This window comes from Stenella coeruleoalba (genome assembly GCF_951394435.1).
Source record: "Stenella coeruleoalba genome assembly, chromosome: 13".
In the NCBI taxonomy this organism is placed as follows: domain Eukaryota; kingdom Metazoa; phylum Chordata; class Mammalia; order Artiodactyla; family Delphinidae; genus Stenella; species Stenella coeruleoalba.
In genome coordinates, this window is record NC_137159.1 from 27,599,989 (window position 1) to 27,616,873 (window position 16,885).

General features: G+C 44.7%; 1 protein-coding gene across 1 annotated transcript in view; it reads right to left on the reverse strand.

The window, feature by feature from the left end:
- LOC307195714 (uncharacterized protein) overlaps positions 1–11,029 on the reverse strand; it is a 148,678-nt gene extending 137,649 nt beyond the window's left edge. The window contains exons 1-2 of the mRNA XM_079940079.1: positions 10,718–11,029; positions 4,051–4,141 (exon numbers count right to left, since the gene is read on the reverse strand). Coding sequence (XP_079796205.1) covers positions 4,051–4,118 — 68 coding nt within the window. The 5' untranslated portion in view covers positions 4,119–4,141; positions 10,718–11,029. The remainder of the gene's footprint in view (positions 1–4,050; positions 4,142–10,717) is intronic.
- Between the last annotated feature and the right edge of the window lie 5,856 nt (positions 11,030–16,885).

Consider the following 16,885-nt stretch of genomic DNA (forward strand, 5'->3'; position numbering starts at 1 on the left):
TAAGTACAACTAAATACTTATTTTTCAAAAGTCTCAAAAGTATAAGGGAAATGAAAGTAATTATATCTTCAAATGATTTTGGGGTATGTTTCTAATTTCATACTTCTGATGCGATTAAGGATTAAAACTGTATTAAGACATTTGAGACATGCCGCATTGGTATTAAATGCATTTAATTTTGTGTAAAGTGGTAGAAATATTTTCTTCAGCAAACATACCTGTAGATATAACATCACAACCATAAATCTACAAAAAAGCAAGCTACTGAATGAAATCTGATTGGTTATTTCCCTGCAGTATGGATCTGCTAATAATTTAATTTACTACTTGCTAACAGAAGCCAAAATTTAAATATACATATATATATATATGTGTGTGTGTGTATATATATCTCTTCAATTTTAAATCATTCATATATATGAACGAGTATACATACACATACATAACAATTGTTCATATATATATATATATATATAAACAATTTAAATTAAAGAAAGTACATCTGGTGGCCTATTTTTTCCCCCGATTTCTAAAGAACACCATATTCTATTCTAGGCAGTGGAATGTCAATCCACCTTAAGGGTTGTTCAATGAGCATATCTGAGAAACCACTGGTTTAGCCAATGATGTACTTATTGAGGGAGGCCCTAGTGCCACTGTCAAGAGCTTATCCACAGGAGAGACAAGAAGGTACTTGTTTGGTTTGTGAAAAGGAGTAGTGAGGAACGGCAGGTAGCTGCAGGCTGATGACACGTGATGTCCATATATATGTAGAACCAGCACACCCATAATTGCACCCATTTTCCATACCCAAATCCAAAGCCTTTATATCATTAATCCCAGGCAAAAATGGTAAGATTCATGTGTGTTACTATCTCACGGCTTCAAGATGCCTATAAACTCATATGAGTATGTCTTAGTTTTATCAGTGGAGGACAAACCAGGCTTCTATCACCAAGCTCCATTCCATAACAGGCAAACCAGTCCAAGACTTCTCTGAGCGCTGCAGGAGAGTCTATGGAAGGGGCGCTCACTCCACTGTGATGCCTAAAATTGCCTTTGCACAGAGCAAACATTCAATACATGCTGAGTGAATGAATGAGTGAACTGGTGTCATAAAACAGGCTTATTTCAGGGAAATTCCATTCAACAGGCTGGCATTCCTTCCTACCCATCTTAACTGTTAAGCTTGCCATCAGACAAAAATTTAATTATAAAACGTTAGAGCTGAGGAAATTTTAGAAACTATCTACTCTTCCGAGGTATACAACTTTAATTTAGTGGTAAAAATCACTAGGAGTGACTTAGGAGTCTATCGGACCTGAGTCCAAATTCCACATCTACCATATTTTCGTGAGCAAATAACTACTTCTGAGGCTCTGTTCCATGTATGCATTATGGGATATCATAATAATACATACATTAATTGTATGACTATCAGGGGATGAAATGACACAATCCATTTGCCATGGTCGGCTAAGTAATTTGCACCAAGTAAGCACTCAAGACATTAGTCAATATTAATAGCGGAGAGATGAAAACAAAACTCTGGGACTGATGCCTACCCTAGTGGCCCCAGTGGTCATAATGACTTTCTTCCATTCAGCCTGCTCTCTTCTCACTACGACTAAGGAAGAGAAGATGAACAAATTAGGAATAACAATTTGAAAATGGTTTTATACTCCCTGAATGAATGGAATTATAATAAAATGATTCATGAGTTCTGCAGAAATATGATGAGACTTTAGATCTTTATGTTAGTTCTCTACAAAACCAATTTATGGCCCTAAGATGTACCTTCCCACCCAGCCCCATCCTTAGCAGGATCAAATATCATTGTAAATGGAAAAGTCAGCAACACATAATCAACAAGCTAAGTTACAAGCCGGTGAAGTCTCGGAGGTTTGATAGAGAAAATTCAGATTTATCGTTATATGTAAAAATAAGACGATACGAAGAACTCTATCTAAAATATATTACCTGGAGATCTATAATCTCTACAACAGTGCTATAAAAAGTAAAGAGCTAGAAATCTATTTAGATGGTTTTCCTTATAAGAAAGCACTTTCTGTATAACTTTTAATGTACTATTGATGAGAACAATTCAACAAAATTCAGATAAATATCTGCAGATGTCCTACAAGAAGAAAAGAACGGAGTTAGATGTGACAGGGGATAACTGGACTTCAGGATGAGTAAGACCCTATACTTGACCTCAATAAATTAACATGAAATACAGTGGATGAGTCACGTACAGAATGTCAGAATCCTAAAAGGCCAAGCTAAGTACCAAAAGGAACATGTGCGGACTCTTAAGAAGGAAATAAAATATTGGTTAGTTGATTACGAAAAGGCAGAAGGGAGTAGGTTCCCTTTGGCTGCTCTTTGAAGAGATCACTTCCTTTTCTCCCTAGTCCTGAGGCTAGGGTGGCATGGGCAATAGAGGAATGTGGGGACTGAGAATCATTTCTACTCTCACCAGAGTGGCTGGAAGCAGATTTTCTTACCAGGATGTAGTAGTATGCTAATATTTAAGGGTTCTTGAGGTCAGAGAGAAGGGTTTGAATACTCCGGCTCCATCTCTTGCTGTGGGTCAAGTTTCTTACCTTTCCAGCACCTCGGCGACTTTATCTGAAAATTGGGGATGATGATAATGTCTCCCACCTGAGTGTGAGAACTATATGCTATAGTGCATACGCAGGGCTAAATTTGGTGCCTGGCAAACAGAAAGTGCTCAGTACGGCAGGCGAGTGTAGTGACAATAAAGGCAAAGATGACGGGGGTAGTGCCGGTGTTGCTTCTGCCCCCAGAACAGGCTCTGACTGGGAGAGAGTTAAAGCACCTTTGGGTTCATGGGGGTTTATATATAAGCAACGGTTGATCAATGTGAGCTGGTTGTCCAAATGATTATGTGCAATCTAAGAAAAAAATGGGCCTCGGATCTGCTCAGCTACTTAATAATATTAGCAGCGGTAGTAGTCAAAGAAGCTAAATTTTATTAAGTGTTTATATGCCAAACAACGTGCTGAACGTTTTAAAAGGATTTACTCACTTATTACAACGAGGCTATACGCTAGGTCCTGATAATGTTATTCGTCTCTTTCAGATGTTGACTGAGCCTCAGACGGGTTACAAAAGCACCTAAGATCCCGTTGTCAGTACATGACGGAAATGAGTTCAAATCCAGCCTGTCTGACTTGTTCTTAATCACTAAGGTATGAAATTAAGCATGTTGCCCTTTGCCTGATTCTCCTTCTGAGGCCTGAATATTTCACTTAGCTCTCTGAGTGCAGAAGAGAGAAAATTCTCTCTCCTTGACCCAACTTGGCATCAATATCCAACTCCCCTTCTCAAAATGGGTTGCTTCAACGAGCAGCAGTGAATGCCGGGTCGTGGACCAGTCACCTTGATGACTAAGAGTCAGACACTAGGGAAAGAAAATGCTCTGTGACAAACCTACCCTTGTACAGAAACAAGACAGAAATGGGGGGACAGGGCAGAAGATAATGGAATAAGGCATAGGAAAAATAGCACCTGGCATCGTGATAGTAATAATAATAATAGTAGTAGTAGTAGTAATAGTGATAATAATAGACTTTACTATGCTCTAGGCATTGTATTAAGTGCTTGGTGTAAGTGACTTCATTTTAACATTGAAAACAAGTCTATGGGGATGAAATATTATTAACATCATTTTATAGGCAGGAGTATTGAGGTTCAGGTAATCAGGTAAATTGCCCAAGCTCATATGGTTAGCAAGTGGAAAGCAGAGATTTGAACCAGCACCTACACTCCTAACCATTATGCTATAACCATTATGCTGAAGACATAAGAATTCCAATGGTCTTTCCCCATAACCCACTCCTGCACTCCAGACTTAAATAGTCCAAGATCAAGAGAGAGCAAGCTTGGAGTTGCCACTCTTCAGTGAGTGTCAATCATTTCAAAACAGTGTATTTGCTAACAAGATGCAGTTCCTGTGATAATCTTCTCAACCAGGTATCAAGAAACAGGAAGCAAAGATTCAAGTAACAGTATGTTCCTACTTACGAGGAAGGTGGGACAGCATAGTTGACACTGGGCTTAACTGTTCTGGAAAACGTGGTCCCAGTAGGCATACACGCTGGTACATTTTCCCCACCTACCAAATACGAAAGAAGTATTTCATTTCCATGTTGCTCTTCAAAGTTCCACCTCATTCGGGCCTGTCATTCATCCTCTGGCCTCTTCCTGTCTCCATTTCTGTACAGAAAGGTGCTGAGTCTCTGCTCTCGGATACGAAAAGGGTGTGTTAGGAGAGGGAGCCATGGTACCTCAATGTCTTTTTTTTTTTTCATCTTAATTCTATTATGCCAACTCCACTGAACTTAATTAGAGTGAATACAGAATTACACAATTACCCTCTGTTCTATTCTCCAGATGTTATATTTTGATAAAATTTACGACATGCTGCTCTCCCCTTGAACACCAGATGAACACTAGAAATGGATGTGTGTTGACATAAAATCTGTTATAATTACAATTAAAGTATAGCTTACATAATGATAGTGTTAACATAAAATTATAGATGTGTAGAGACAACGTGGTCATGCATTTTTTAGTATAAGTACATGCTTAGACCAATATCTGTTAGCGGAATGAAGATGGAAGAGAATTTTGGTTAAGCCACAAAGGCTGTTTAAGGACTTGCAGATAGCTAAGGGGAACTCAAAGACCAGTAAGATAATATTTCCCCTGCCATGTTTTCGATTGCAAAGTGAAGGGAAGATGTGAAAGTAAGTACCCCTATGGAAATTACAAGACAAGTACATTTTTTTCCTTGAATACCTGGGCAAATGCTTAAATTCTAATGTATATCAGTGATGCAAATTTTCAACTGAGTTTGATAAATCATAAAATAATAATTATACATATATGTATATAAAACTGCATGGAACTAGACAGTTCAGAATTACTTCTAATTAAAGAGGTACCCTATGACAACTAACTTAAACCTTACAAAATATGGTTCCAAGTACCCTATCAGAGTGAAAAGTAGGAGACTGAAAGGTTTATTGTAAATGTTTGTAGTCATGGTGTCTTAACTAAAACTACTGTGTCACAAATACTATTAAAATAATTGTGACATTTTCTTCACTTTTACTGCAAACAACAAAACAAACTATAGGTATTTTTTCATTTCAGGTAATTATTTTAGCTAACAGTTATTAAATGTTTTGAGAAGACAGAGTGCTAATTGCATTACTTCATTTTATCTTTAAAATAGCGCTTCCATGTAATTATTCTTAATATCTCCATTGTATTAAAGTGTATCTCTAGTTTAGACCTTTCTTCAGAACTGCAGACTTGTGTATCCAACTGTGTACTCAGCATCTCTACTTGGACGTCACGAAAACATCTCAAATCTTATACCTCCAAAACTGGTCTTTAATCCCCCAAACATGCTCTACCCCAAACTTTTTCCATCTTAGGGGACAGTAACCACACCTTTCCAGTTCCCCAGGCCCTAAATCTCGAATTCACCCTTGACCCCCTCTTCCTTTCCATTCTTGCACTCAATCTACCACGAAATGCTGTCACAACCTTCCCAATGTGCCACTTCTGAGAATTACCAGCCGCTAGCAGCCTGGTGCAGGCCACCAACATAGACCTCGAGGATCCTGTAGTCGCCTCCCGAGATTCTCCCTGACTCCACTCTCTCCCCACATCCTCAAGGCCACAGATAGAGTTATGCTTTTCAAACAAGAGACAGTTCATGCCACACCTCGGCTAAAATCCTGCCCCTGGCTGCCTACATTTAGAGTAAAAGACACAATGCATGTGATGGCCTCCCAGGACTTACCCAATCCATCCCATCACATATCCGACCTCCAGCCGTCCTGCTGTCTCTTCCTCCCCACTGACTAAGTCAGCCAGGGTGGCCTCCTTGATATTCCTCCAAGCTGCCCGGCATATTTCTGCCTTAGAGTTTTGGGACTGGTTATTCTTGCTCCCAGGGAGTGGTCTCCCCATCATACATTCTGACAACTCCCTCACTTCAAGTCTTTGCTCAAATGTCAACTTACAAAATCCACCCTGACTACCCTATTTAAAATCAGAACCTACCTGTACACTCCTCCAGCACTCCCAACCCAAGCCTCTTCAGTGAGCTTCACATCCTTTTCCTTATCCCGTGGCGCCCATCAACTTGTGACAAAGCATAGAATTTATTTATAACATCCGTTTCCACACGAGAGTGTAAGGAGGGAGAAAGCATGCAAGAAGGAGCACGCAGGCAAAGGCTCTTGTCTAATTTATTCAGTGATACGTCCAAGCGTAGAGAACAGGAAGATCCTTGATAAATAGTCCTGAAAAAGATACAGATGAGGAAACTAGTAGTAAAGCTCAGAAAGTTTAGGTAACTTCCTCAAGGTTCTAGAGCTAGAAGAGGGTCACAGTAGAATTCACACTTGGGGGTATCTAACTTCAAATCTCTTAGCCTCTCTGCTATCCTTTTTTTCTTCTTTGCGGTACGTGGGCCTCTCACTGTTGCAGCCTCTCCCGTTGCGGAGCACAGGCTCCGGACGCGCAGGCTCAGCAGCCATGGCTCACAGGCCCAGCCGCTCCGCAGCATGTGGGATCTTCCCGGATCGGGTCACGAACTCTCAACAACTGCGCCACCAGGGAAGCCCCTCTCTGCTATCTTAAGTCCATGCAATTCAGGATTTGTTTTAATCAGTGCCATGGAAATTCTCACTCCACTGAACAGGATCACTAACGTGTTCTCTGTCTAGATTTATATATATATTTTCCATTTAAACAAAGGAAACAGAAGAGGGGAATTCATCATGGGTTACTGCGGTAGTTTTACAGCAATTTTAGCAATAATGACATATAAGTAATAGTGATATTTAATGATAGCATAATAATAATAAAATAATAGCTCTTAAATGTATCGAAGACGAATCGCATGCTAAACTCGGTGCTAAAATATTTCCATGTATATTTTGTGCAAAATCCTTATGAATATTCTATCAGATGAGCTTTATGTGTAACTCCACCAGGCATACTTCTCTTATTCCGCTTTCAAAGATAAGGAAATTGATGAGAAGTGTGGTAACCGTTTGATCAAGGTGAGACTGGTAATAAGTTGTGAGTATGAATTTAAATTCAGGTCTAACTCCAGAATTTGATTCTCAATCCATACATGAAAATTCTGATAATTCCTTTGATAAGGGTATGGTCTATGTTCTCTCCTGGAAAACATCCCCCATTATGTCTGCCTGTGCTCATACCTTCAGAACACAGTCAAGTTTGAAACATGATAAAAATGTTTAAATAGTGTGCTTTAATAAATGGAAATATCTTCATCTAAACAATAACACAAAAAGGCAGGCTGAGCCCTTTGAAGTGGCTTCGTTGCTATCTTCCATCCAGAACAAGAGAAGGAATCAACAGCTGCAGAGTAAAGAAAGCATGAAACCTAGAGATGGAGGATTCTGTAAATGACCAATTACAAGACTATTCAGCCACACTTTCATAGCAAGAGGCAAAATATTCCATTAAACTGAAAATTCTTCTACCCCTCACTCCAAGGCCCACACAAACATTAATGTTGCATTTATTAGGATGTACTTCCTGAGCTCTATCAACTTGACTTTCAGCAACTGTATTAATACAGTCCTTTCGCTTTGCACATGTATCTGAATGATGGATTCCATTACGGGAGTTTTGTAGAAAGAGTGGAGTGAATGAAGTAAAGTTTGGGAAGAGCCATCATAATCCATAATGATGGGCACTGAATCAGGACAAGAAGAAACCTCTCTTCTCATTTATTTGAATGAAGATTCTACTATATGTTTATTGCCTCTGTACAGGGCCATCTGTTGAATAGTGGAAAACAAGCATCTTTCATTTGGAGGTAGGATTTGTGTGCTCAAGTTTCTATGGGCCTGCAGAATTAATCTTGTTTTAGAAATGAAATAAAATGTAATTTCTTACTGTAAGTAGATGTGGTTAAGCAACTGGCAACTTTGATGTCTTTAAATCACTGCAGTTTCAGGGTAGGCAAATCTATAATTATTTCAAGCACTTCTTTATTGGTGCAACAATTGAGCAGTGTACATAGTGGTCAACAACCTGGGCATTGTCAGACGACTCTAAGTTTGAATCTAGACTTTGCCACTCACCAGCTATGTGACTTTCAGCTATGAGAAGCACTTTCTTCAGCTTTACAGTGTGGATTATTACATGCCCTTTGCAGAACTACTGTAAGAACTAAATGTATATGGGCACAGTGGCTCACAGTAAGGGCTCAAATTAGTACTGTGGTCACTACTAGTAGTATTGAAAAGAAATTAGAACTTCTATTCTCATAAAGTGGGATATGTGTCCCTTTATCATTGTAATTTCATACCATTTTACTTTTGACCTTATAATTTAATAGCTTGATCCAAGAAACATTTAGCAGTAAATATAATTGAAAGAAGATTACCTGTCAAACATGAAATACTGTAGCATCAAGTGTGCTGGCACAATACTCTTCTCCGATAATTAACCTGTAAAAATATGTTATTGCCTTCTTTTTAATTAAGCACATTGAACATACATATTTACTGTGCCAATTGGCGAAAGGTCCATTAATTAATCAGTCTAACTATATGTTGCATAAACGTCTTCTAAACATAATCGTATATGTATTTTATTTGTTGGGAAAATGTGTTTGGGATTGTTCTTTTCTGCCTATTTAAAGTAAAAGAGGGTGAGAAGTAGAGTTAGGCTTAATGTACTTTGTACTCCATTATGCCATGAAAATGCTTCTGTGCCCTGGAGACAACAACAAAAGATTTGCTTTAATGACAAGAATCAAGTATGTTCTAAAGCTTCCAGGTAGGAGGCGTATAGGTTGCAGTTTATATCAGAAGTCTTTGCTCTCTCTCTCAACTGCGTCTAGATGGGAAAGATGTGGTCACAAATGCTTCAAGGTGATATAGTAAATGTTGGAAAAGAGGGGGGTAGGAGGCAGAGTTTTGAATATCTCAAACCTGAGCTAGAAGGATTTTATTTAAAGAAAATAGCGGATATTATTTTTCACTTAAGGAATGCCACTCAGCAAACCTGACATTAATGTAGGAAATTAGCTCTTTTAGCTATGATGCTTTCAAATGCACATGGCTGAAAACAAATTCAAAATAGTCAAAGGAAATTTAAAAACAAAAACCAAACAACAACAACCACCTCAACAAACAAGTACTAGAAATTCAGGGATGCAGCCATATTCAGATACAGTTGGATCTGGAAGTTCCAGAGTATCAGCAGGGTTCCAGCTCTCTCTCCATCGCTCAGCCCTGCTTACCTCTGCAAGACTTTATTTTACAGAAAGTCTCTTCTTGTGCTGGATGGTAACTGGGAGTCCCAGAGTCGTATCTCCCCAGCTTAGAAATTCCAGAGAGAAAAGACAATTCTTCCATTTTTCTCTGAGAGAAAAGTCCTGGGGAGGAGTCTGACAGACTTAGCCGAGGTCAGATGCCTACCCATGAGCCAATCACCTGCTTTACTGGAGTTCAGTCCCTGGAGACTCATCCCCGGGGGCGGGGGGGGGGGGGGGGGGGCCGTGAGGAGGCAGGATGGCATTATCTGGCAGTTCTCCAAGAAAAGCCTGCTGTTTTTGTTAAGATGAAAGGGGAGAGGACATGGATAATGAAACCTGTATCTGCTTCTGTAAAATCCACCGAATCTTACTCCCTGCCCTGTGTCGATGACCATGCAGTAAGCTGACCCAGGAGGTCATTTTTCCCACAACAGCCTTCATATATATGACTAAGGAACACACTGGTAAAAGAATATGGGAGAAAGTCTGAGTATGACAAGTCAGCTAGACAGATATTAACTAAAAAAGCTGTGTGAAAATACCCTTAAAAAGTTGCCCCCAACTCACTCAAAGTCCAAAGTTGGAGCTGGAAATACAATGTCACGGAGTTTGGATAAGAACAGGTTTTCTCCAAGCTGAACTATGACACAGAGATTAGAGACTTCTAGAAACTATACTTTTGCAAAGAAAAAACATCACATGAGAAAAATGAGGCCTAGAAAACTTACATGACTTAAGGTAACATAGCTAATTAATGGCAGGACTGAGACTAGAATATACTTTGTGTAATTGGCTATGGTCTTTTTTGTTTGTTTTTGTTATCACTTCAAAACGAGACAAACTTAAAGAAAGGAAACACAACCAAGGCTCAGTGGTTGGAAAAGAGATGGATGTGAACGCCCACTTGTTTCTTACGTATAAAGTTACCCCTCGCAGCGTTGTGGAGGAGAAAACGCTGGCTCTTCCCAACGTTGGTTACATACACAAAGATTCCAAAGACAAGACAAGTGCTTTGCAAACAAAGTAACTAGAACCAGCTCAGGCTTCCCCGCGCCGGGTCCTACGTTCCACGGTCAGAACCACCAACTGTATCCCCCCGGGTAACAAAGTGATTCAGAAAACCTAGCGTCGTCAGAGAAGGGAGAAAACTTAGCCGGGAAGAGAGTCAGGAGGAAACTTGCTCAGCTTCTTGCTGGGGTCTGAAACGATCCCAACAGAGTCCTTAAACCCCTCAGGTTTCCCCAATCAAGCACCCTCGCCTCCAACCTGGGCCACCCCAGAGCTGACTATCAGAGGAAAGAAGTCTGCGGACGCACGGAGAGCTGACCACCCCACGAGAAGGACCTACGCGCGGCCGCGCCCACTCACCCGCCGCTCCCCGGGAGACTGGAGACCAGCCCGGGGTCCAAGTCCTGGGCGTGGCAGACTCGTCCCTCTCCGGGCCCAGCTCCAGCTCACCTCGGCGCGGCCCGCCTGGGCGCCGCCATCTTGACCAGAAAGGGGGCCTCGCGCCGGAGGCCCCTGAGCGGGCGCCCTGAGCGGAGCCGGAGCGCCGGGGAGCCCCAGGTCGGGGCCCTACGTCCCCCGCGCGCTCGCGCCCCGTCCACGAGCGACGAGAGTCCCGCACGCAGCGCCCTACCCAGGCTTCCGCGGAACCGACGCCCCGCGCAGCCCGCACCACGGCTCAGGCAGCGCCGAGGGCGGCCCGGGCGGAAGAGCGGGCGCGGGGCACGCGCTCGGTAACCTGGCAACGCGGAGCAACCCGGCGTCTCCGGCGAACCCCAGCCCTGCACCACGAGGAAGCACGGACCCCCGCACCCGCCGCGCAGCCCGCGCCGCCCCTCGGTCGTTCCGCCCGCCGCTGCCCGCTGGCTACGGTCTTTTCAATCCATGATACAACGTCTATATGTAACAAATCTGTTAAACCCTAAATGTTTATGATATTCAAGTAATCCATTATCTGAATTATTCTTGAAGATAAAACATCCGAAGACTTCTTAATTGTATGGGTATACATACATAAAATACACGTGGAGGTAACTTCAAATATAGTATGTGCCTGTCTCTAATTCCTTCCCTCTCCGCTCTTTTAAAAAATGCCCCTTTAAAAATTGCCCACTCACCATCTGTTAGGTAAATTTGCTGAAACACAGTAAATGAAATGTAAATGACAGAAAACGTAAATGTAAATGTAAAATGTAAAAGTAATTTACATTTACATTTACATTACAAAATGTACATTACATTTACATTACAAAATGTAAATGTAATGTAATGTAAAAGTAAAATGAAAATGTAAATGTAAACAGTAAATGACAGAAATTGTTATAGAGACTATTCCAAATGGCACCGACACCTGTATTTATGAAATTTTTAAAAGGGTAAGTTAGAGTTGATTTTTTTTTTTTTAAATCCCACTATAGTAACACCACATCATCCTAGGTGCCCAGTTCTATCCAATTACATAAGATGGAGAAAGAGAGAGAGAGAAACAGAGAGAGGAGAAAGAGAAAGAAGAAAGGAAGAAAACCAAGTACTTATGTATAAAGTGTTGCTCCCAAAGTTTGAGATTATACTCAAGCATCAATGAACAGAAGGAAAACACTTACAAATTTACAAATGTATTTCATTTATGGTATGAGGGACACAGGTTTAGATTTGCAACACGCTCCCACAAGGGTCAAACTGACCACTTTTTTCTATCTAGTTGCTCTTGAGAGAACAAAACAATTGAAACAGATGCCATTCGATTCCAAGTCTATAGCTTAGACCATGTCACTGCACATGAAATATTGTTCATTCAGAGTCAGCACATAGCAAGAGTAATTTATACTCTCAGAGTGTTTGCTCTCAAGTCAATAGCAGAGAAGCCTTGACTAAAAACGTTCCCATTAATTTCCATTGTAATGTATCTTACTTATAGCCCATGAAACAGTGGTCAGGGGAGATTTATTCTTTGGACACCACGTTATATAATCTCTCCACTTTAAGCCATCCCCCACTCGGCGATTATTTTTTAAATATGTTACTCGTAGTCAATATTAATTTACATTTAATCTTTCTTAGCATTAGGAGAGTATTATTTTGTACAGGCTCAGAAACAAATCTCCCGAAATTCCTCCCTGATGCTCCCTTCAGGCTGAAAATGCATTGCAGGGTGGCTGCAGTGACTTAATTCTAGTTGGCAGAGCCCTGGCCACACACTAATTTCATTAGCCTCAAACTCCTGGATTTGAAAGATCCACTGAATATGATTCCTGTCCTCTGACATGTCACTTACTAACCAATTCAGTGTGCATACAGAGGAGAGAAAGGACTTGCTCAGCTCTGGCCCACCGGCAGGCAGATGAGAATGCCCAGTCAGAGACACTGTTTACATCTGAGTGGTCATTCTTGCCCGGGTCCTCATTTTCAGGAAGGAACTTCAATCCAGGCTTTGCTGGCAGCTGCAGCATTTGTTACATCCATTACTATCTCCTTGTTCCTTCTTGCCCCCCAGTGCTTAGCATCCCCCATTTCAGTCACTAAGTCTTCCTTCCCCCAGCCTAGAAGCTTATCTCACCATAAATTTTTATCTCAAATGATAGGTTTGGCACATTCCCCACAGCAACCTACAGGGACTGGGGAAAAGAAAACTCAGATCTCTGGAGAGCTAAGAATTCAACCATTTAGAGGAGTTTCTTTTATACAGGACAGTCTTCATTGAGCTGAACCCTGCAATCCCAGAGAAGATTCACCTACCCGTTCTTTTCTTCTTTCCCTAAAGTGACTGTGTCTTTGAACAGTGGGTCTGTGTTCCACTATTCTCTCTATTCATTTTGCAGGTTTACAGAGGCTGGGAAACTGGGGACTGGACTTACATGCCAGGAGCTTCTAAGATCACACGCAAAAATAAGGCTACGGGAAGAGATTGTTGGAATCTATCTCTGTATATTTGAACGTGGGCAGTGGTTAACCAGGATGCTCACACCAAGCTTATATCCAGCTTGCAGCACAAGCTACAAGTTGGTGCATCCCTCCTACTACCAGCCTCTTCTCAATAAATGCAGGTGAAAACTGGGGGCTCTTTTCCCTCAGCTGTTCAATCCAACATGAATAGCTGCAATTTGCAAATTAGAGGAAAATGACAGTGTTTTCTCTGAATGGTTTTGGTCCCAACCCACACTGCTAATGTTGGCATTCAGTTCCTTTCCTTCCCAGCCCAGGGAACGGGGGAACTAAGCGTAAGGCAAGCGTTCTCTTTTCTTGCAAGTGCCTCAGATCCACACACCAGAGAAGGAATCTGCTCCCCCTGGAATCTTTTTCAGCAAACACAAGCCTTCAGCCTAGTCGGCAAGCTCTCTCTTGACTCTATAAGATTTCACTCTTTTTTCGACAGGCAGGTCCCTCTGCAGTACTGCCCAAGCTCCAAGTGAAGGCACCAAAAGAATTTTTAAAATGTCAAAGAGCAAATGCGCCTTCAACCCCCAGAGCTCCAGTAAAAATACTGTGAGTTGCCCCTGTGGTTCTCAGGTGACCTCTGGCCTCATCCTCCCTGCAGCGCTGCCTCCTCAGGTTCTCTAGTTTAAGCTCAGAGGTAAAGGAAGTGCTTCTGGGTTTTGCTTACAACAACCCAGGCTCTTCCTGAAAGCATTACCTCAAAGTGAAGGCTGCCCAGAAGCACTTTTGGCCTTGCAAACATCTAGAGATCTCCATGGTGGCATACTCAAGAGGTGCTAGAGATGCTCAGAGGCTCAGAGGGGCCATACCAGGCTGCAGCTTTAGACAGTCACCCCTCCTTCTGGCACAAACACAAACTTCATACTCCTGGGTGCTGATGTAGTGACAGCTTGAATCACAAGGAGTCCCCTCCAGAAACCCAACATGCTTCAGGAAAGGCACTTGAGAGGGAGCCAACTTTTTAGCTACGGGGAGCATAAGGGTCAGCCAGAACATCTGGAGAAGGGACTAACTGAGCTTGGGTCCTACCAGGCAGGGAGAGAGCTGTGCATTAGGAAAGGATCACTTCAAGACAGAGATGAACAAAAAACTTGGATACAGGGGTAGAGAAGGAAAAGACAGGCAGAAATTGAAAGGGAGAACATAAAAACAGAGAGACAAAAAAAAAAACAAAAAAAAAACCAGCAGGGAGAGAGAGACACACAGGAAGAAAGACAGAGAAACAAGAGAACCCATAGTCACTCAGACCCTGAAACTCAATTTCTTCATCCAGAAGCCATCCATCTATACCCAGGGCGGCACAGGAGCCGTGGGGCCGAGGCTGCGGGAGCAGGCGGTGAGAGAGCACTGCAGCACCGCCCACGGCTCAGCTGGCCCGATCCGCCGTCCTCGCATCTTCCGCCGTTGCCCACCTGCACCCGGAGCTAGAGGACCGCCCGGCCTTGCTCAGCGCACCCTACTGCCTCCCTCCAGGCGCCTTCTTGTCTGGCTCTGAGAATCGTCCTCAAAACCCAGCACTGGGGTTGGGGGCTGCGTTAGGGAGGTCGTGGGAAAGGATAGGCACAGGGTGGGTGCAGAGAAAGCGATTGTGTTTCGCAGTTAGCATGAGCTCACCTCCGGGCTCTGAGCTGGCAGGAGTAGAAAGCTGATCGCCCGGCTCCTGCCAGTGGCCGGATCGCAAAGGCAGTTTAGACGGTGCAAACAACTGCCCAGAGCAAATCACCTGGGGGCACGTCTGCCGGTGGCTTCTCCCCGCTTGAGGACAGTCCCCACGCCTTCCGCCCCATGCCCTCGCAGAGACAGGTTACAGGTCGGGAAATCCAACCCGAGCGAAATGGGCAATTCACGTCCAAATGTAGGTGAAGACCTAGCCTTCGGTTTAAGAACTGCCTCCCTAAGCGCTTCTCGAAATTTTCCAAGGCAGCTGCAGCTTGTCGGGCGGCTTGGGGCAGGGAAGCTGGGGAGTTGAGAAATGCCTAGTTTCTAGGCGTCTTCTCATCTTTCATATTCCTTGCGCCTAGGTGGCTCTCACAGGAGCCCGGCACTTTTACAAGCCTGTTTTGGAACCGTATTTCACTCGAATGCAAACCCATTTAAATCATCGCCTTGTTTTTCGGAGACTGTTTCTTGTCAATGGGGCCATAAATCCAGAACGTCAAGCCGGATGGAGTGGAGCGCGGACAGGGGAGAGATGGAAGCGAAATGAATCAAGCAGGGAAAGTACCTCCTCGGGTGAGGTGGGAGGGATTCGGCAGGATCTCCAGGGTGGAAATGAGCGAAGGCTGACCAGACCCCGCACCCCTGGAGTCCAAGCCAGCCTTCAGGATAAAGAGCGCGGGGAGCTACGGCGCGCTCTGCCCCGGAGGGAGCGCCCCCCTACCTGGAAAAGCCTCAGGATGTTGGCTACCATGATGGAGACCGAACTCCCCGAAGCCCCAATCACTTTCTCGGGCTTGACGAAAACCGGAGGCTCGCCGTTGGTGCAGCGCACTTCGGAGGTGTCCTTCTGGATGAGCGCCTGGACGAAAGTGAGCGACTGTTCGAGCGCATAAGTGTCCCTGGAACAAGTGTCCAGGATCCGCGCTCCCAGCGTCACGTTGGGCAGCAGGTTGGGATCGCTGTTGATCTGGTCCAGGGCGTAGAGCATCGCTTCCAGCCTGTGGATCCCGTTCTCCCTCTTGATGTCGCCGCAGGGCACTCCGCTGGGACCCTTCGCGTGCACCGGGAACAGCCCCCCGAGGGTGACGTCCCCCTCGATCCGAATGGAGTGCGGGGCGTACATCTCCTGGCCGCGCGCCGCCGCCGCCAGCGCGCACAGAAGCACCTCCAGCACGCAGCAGGGAAACTTCATCAAAGTCAGGGCGCGGAGCAGCTTCCCCAGCTGGACCATGCTGCTCCCGCGGCTGCGGCGGTGGCGGCGGCACTGGAGGGGACGGTGGCGGGCCCGCCGGAGTCCTGGCCCCTTGGGGTGAGCTCCTCCGGCGAAGCCCAGGGTCTCCTGCGGGCGAGGAGGGTAGGGGCGCCCGGGGAAGGGCAGCCGGCGAGGGTGGGAGGTCCCGCGGCGCCTGCCAGCTTGGGGCGCCGTGCGCTCTCGGGTTCCCCGGCCAGCGCGCCGCGCTCGAGCTCGCGCTCGGTGGCTTGCAGCTCGAGCTCTCCAACAGCCCAGCACTGGGGAGAGAGCGAGGATGGCTATCGCTTTAAATGCGCGTTCGGCTCCCTCTCCTCCTCCGCCCACTCCCTCCCACCCTCGCTCGCTCTCAGGCTCTCCCCACCCGTCCCAGCGCCCACCCTCCCCACGGTTTTGCAACATCACGCAGGGAGGGGCTGCGTGCTGAGGTAAGGGGGGAGGGAATGGGTGGGCGGCTGTGGGGCGGGGGGAGTACCTCCGATTGGGAGTTTCGAGGTCCCCAGGGAATCTGGGGATCGCAGGTCGCAGGCGAAGGCTGAGCTCCTGCTTCGGTCTCACTGTAGAAGCCGCTCGCTCGCCCGCCTGCACCCACACGCACATTCTAGGCACAGGGTGGCATCAGCCCCGGACAGGGCGGTTCTAGCTGGGGCTGACTGCTTCCAACCCTGAGGTCCGGAGCCGGGGCTGTC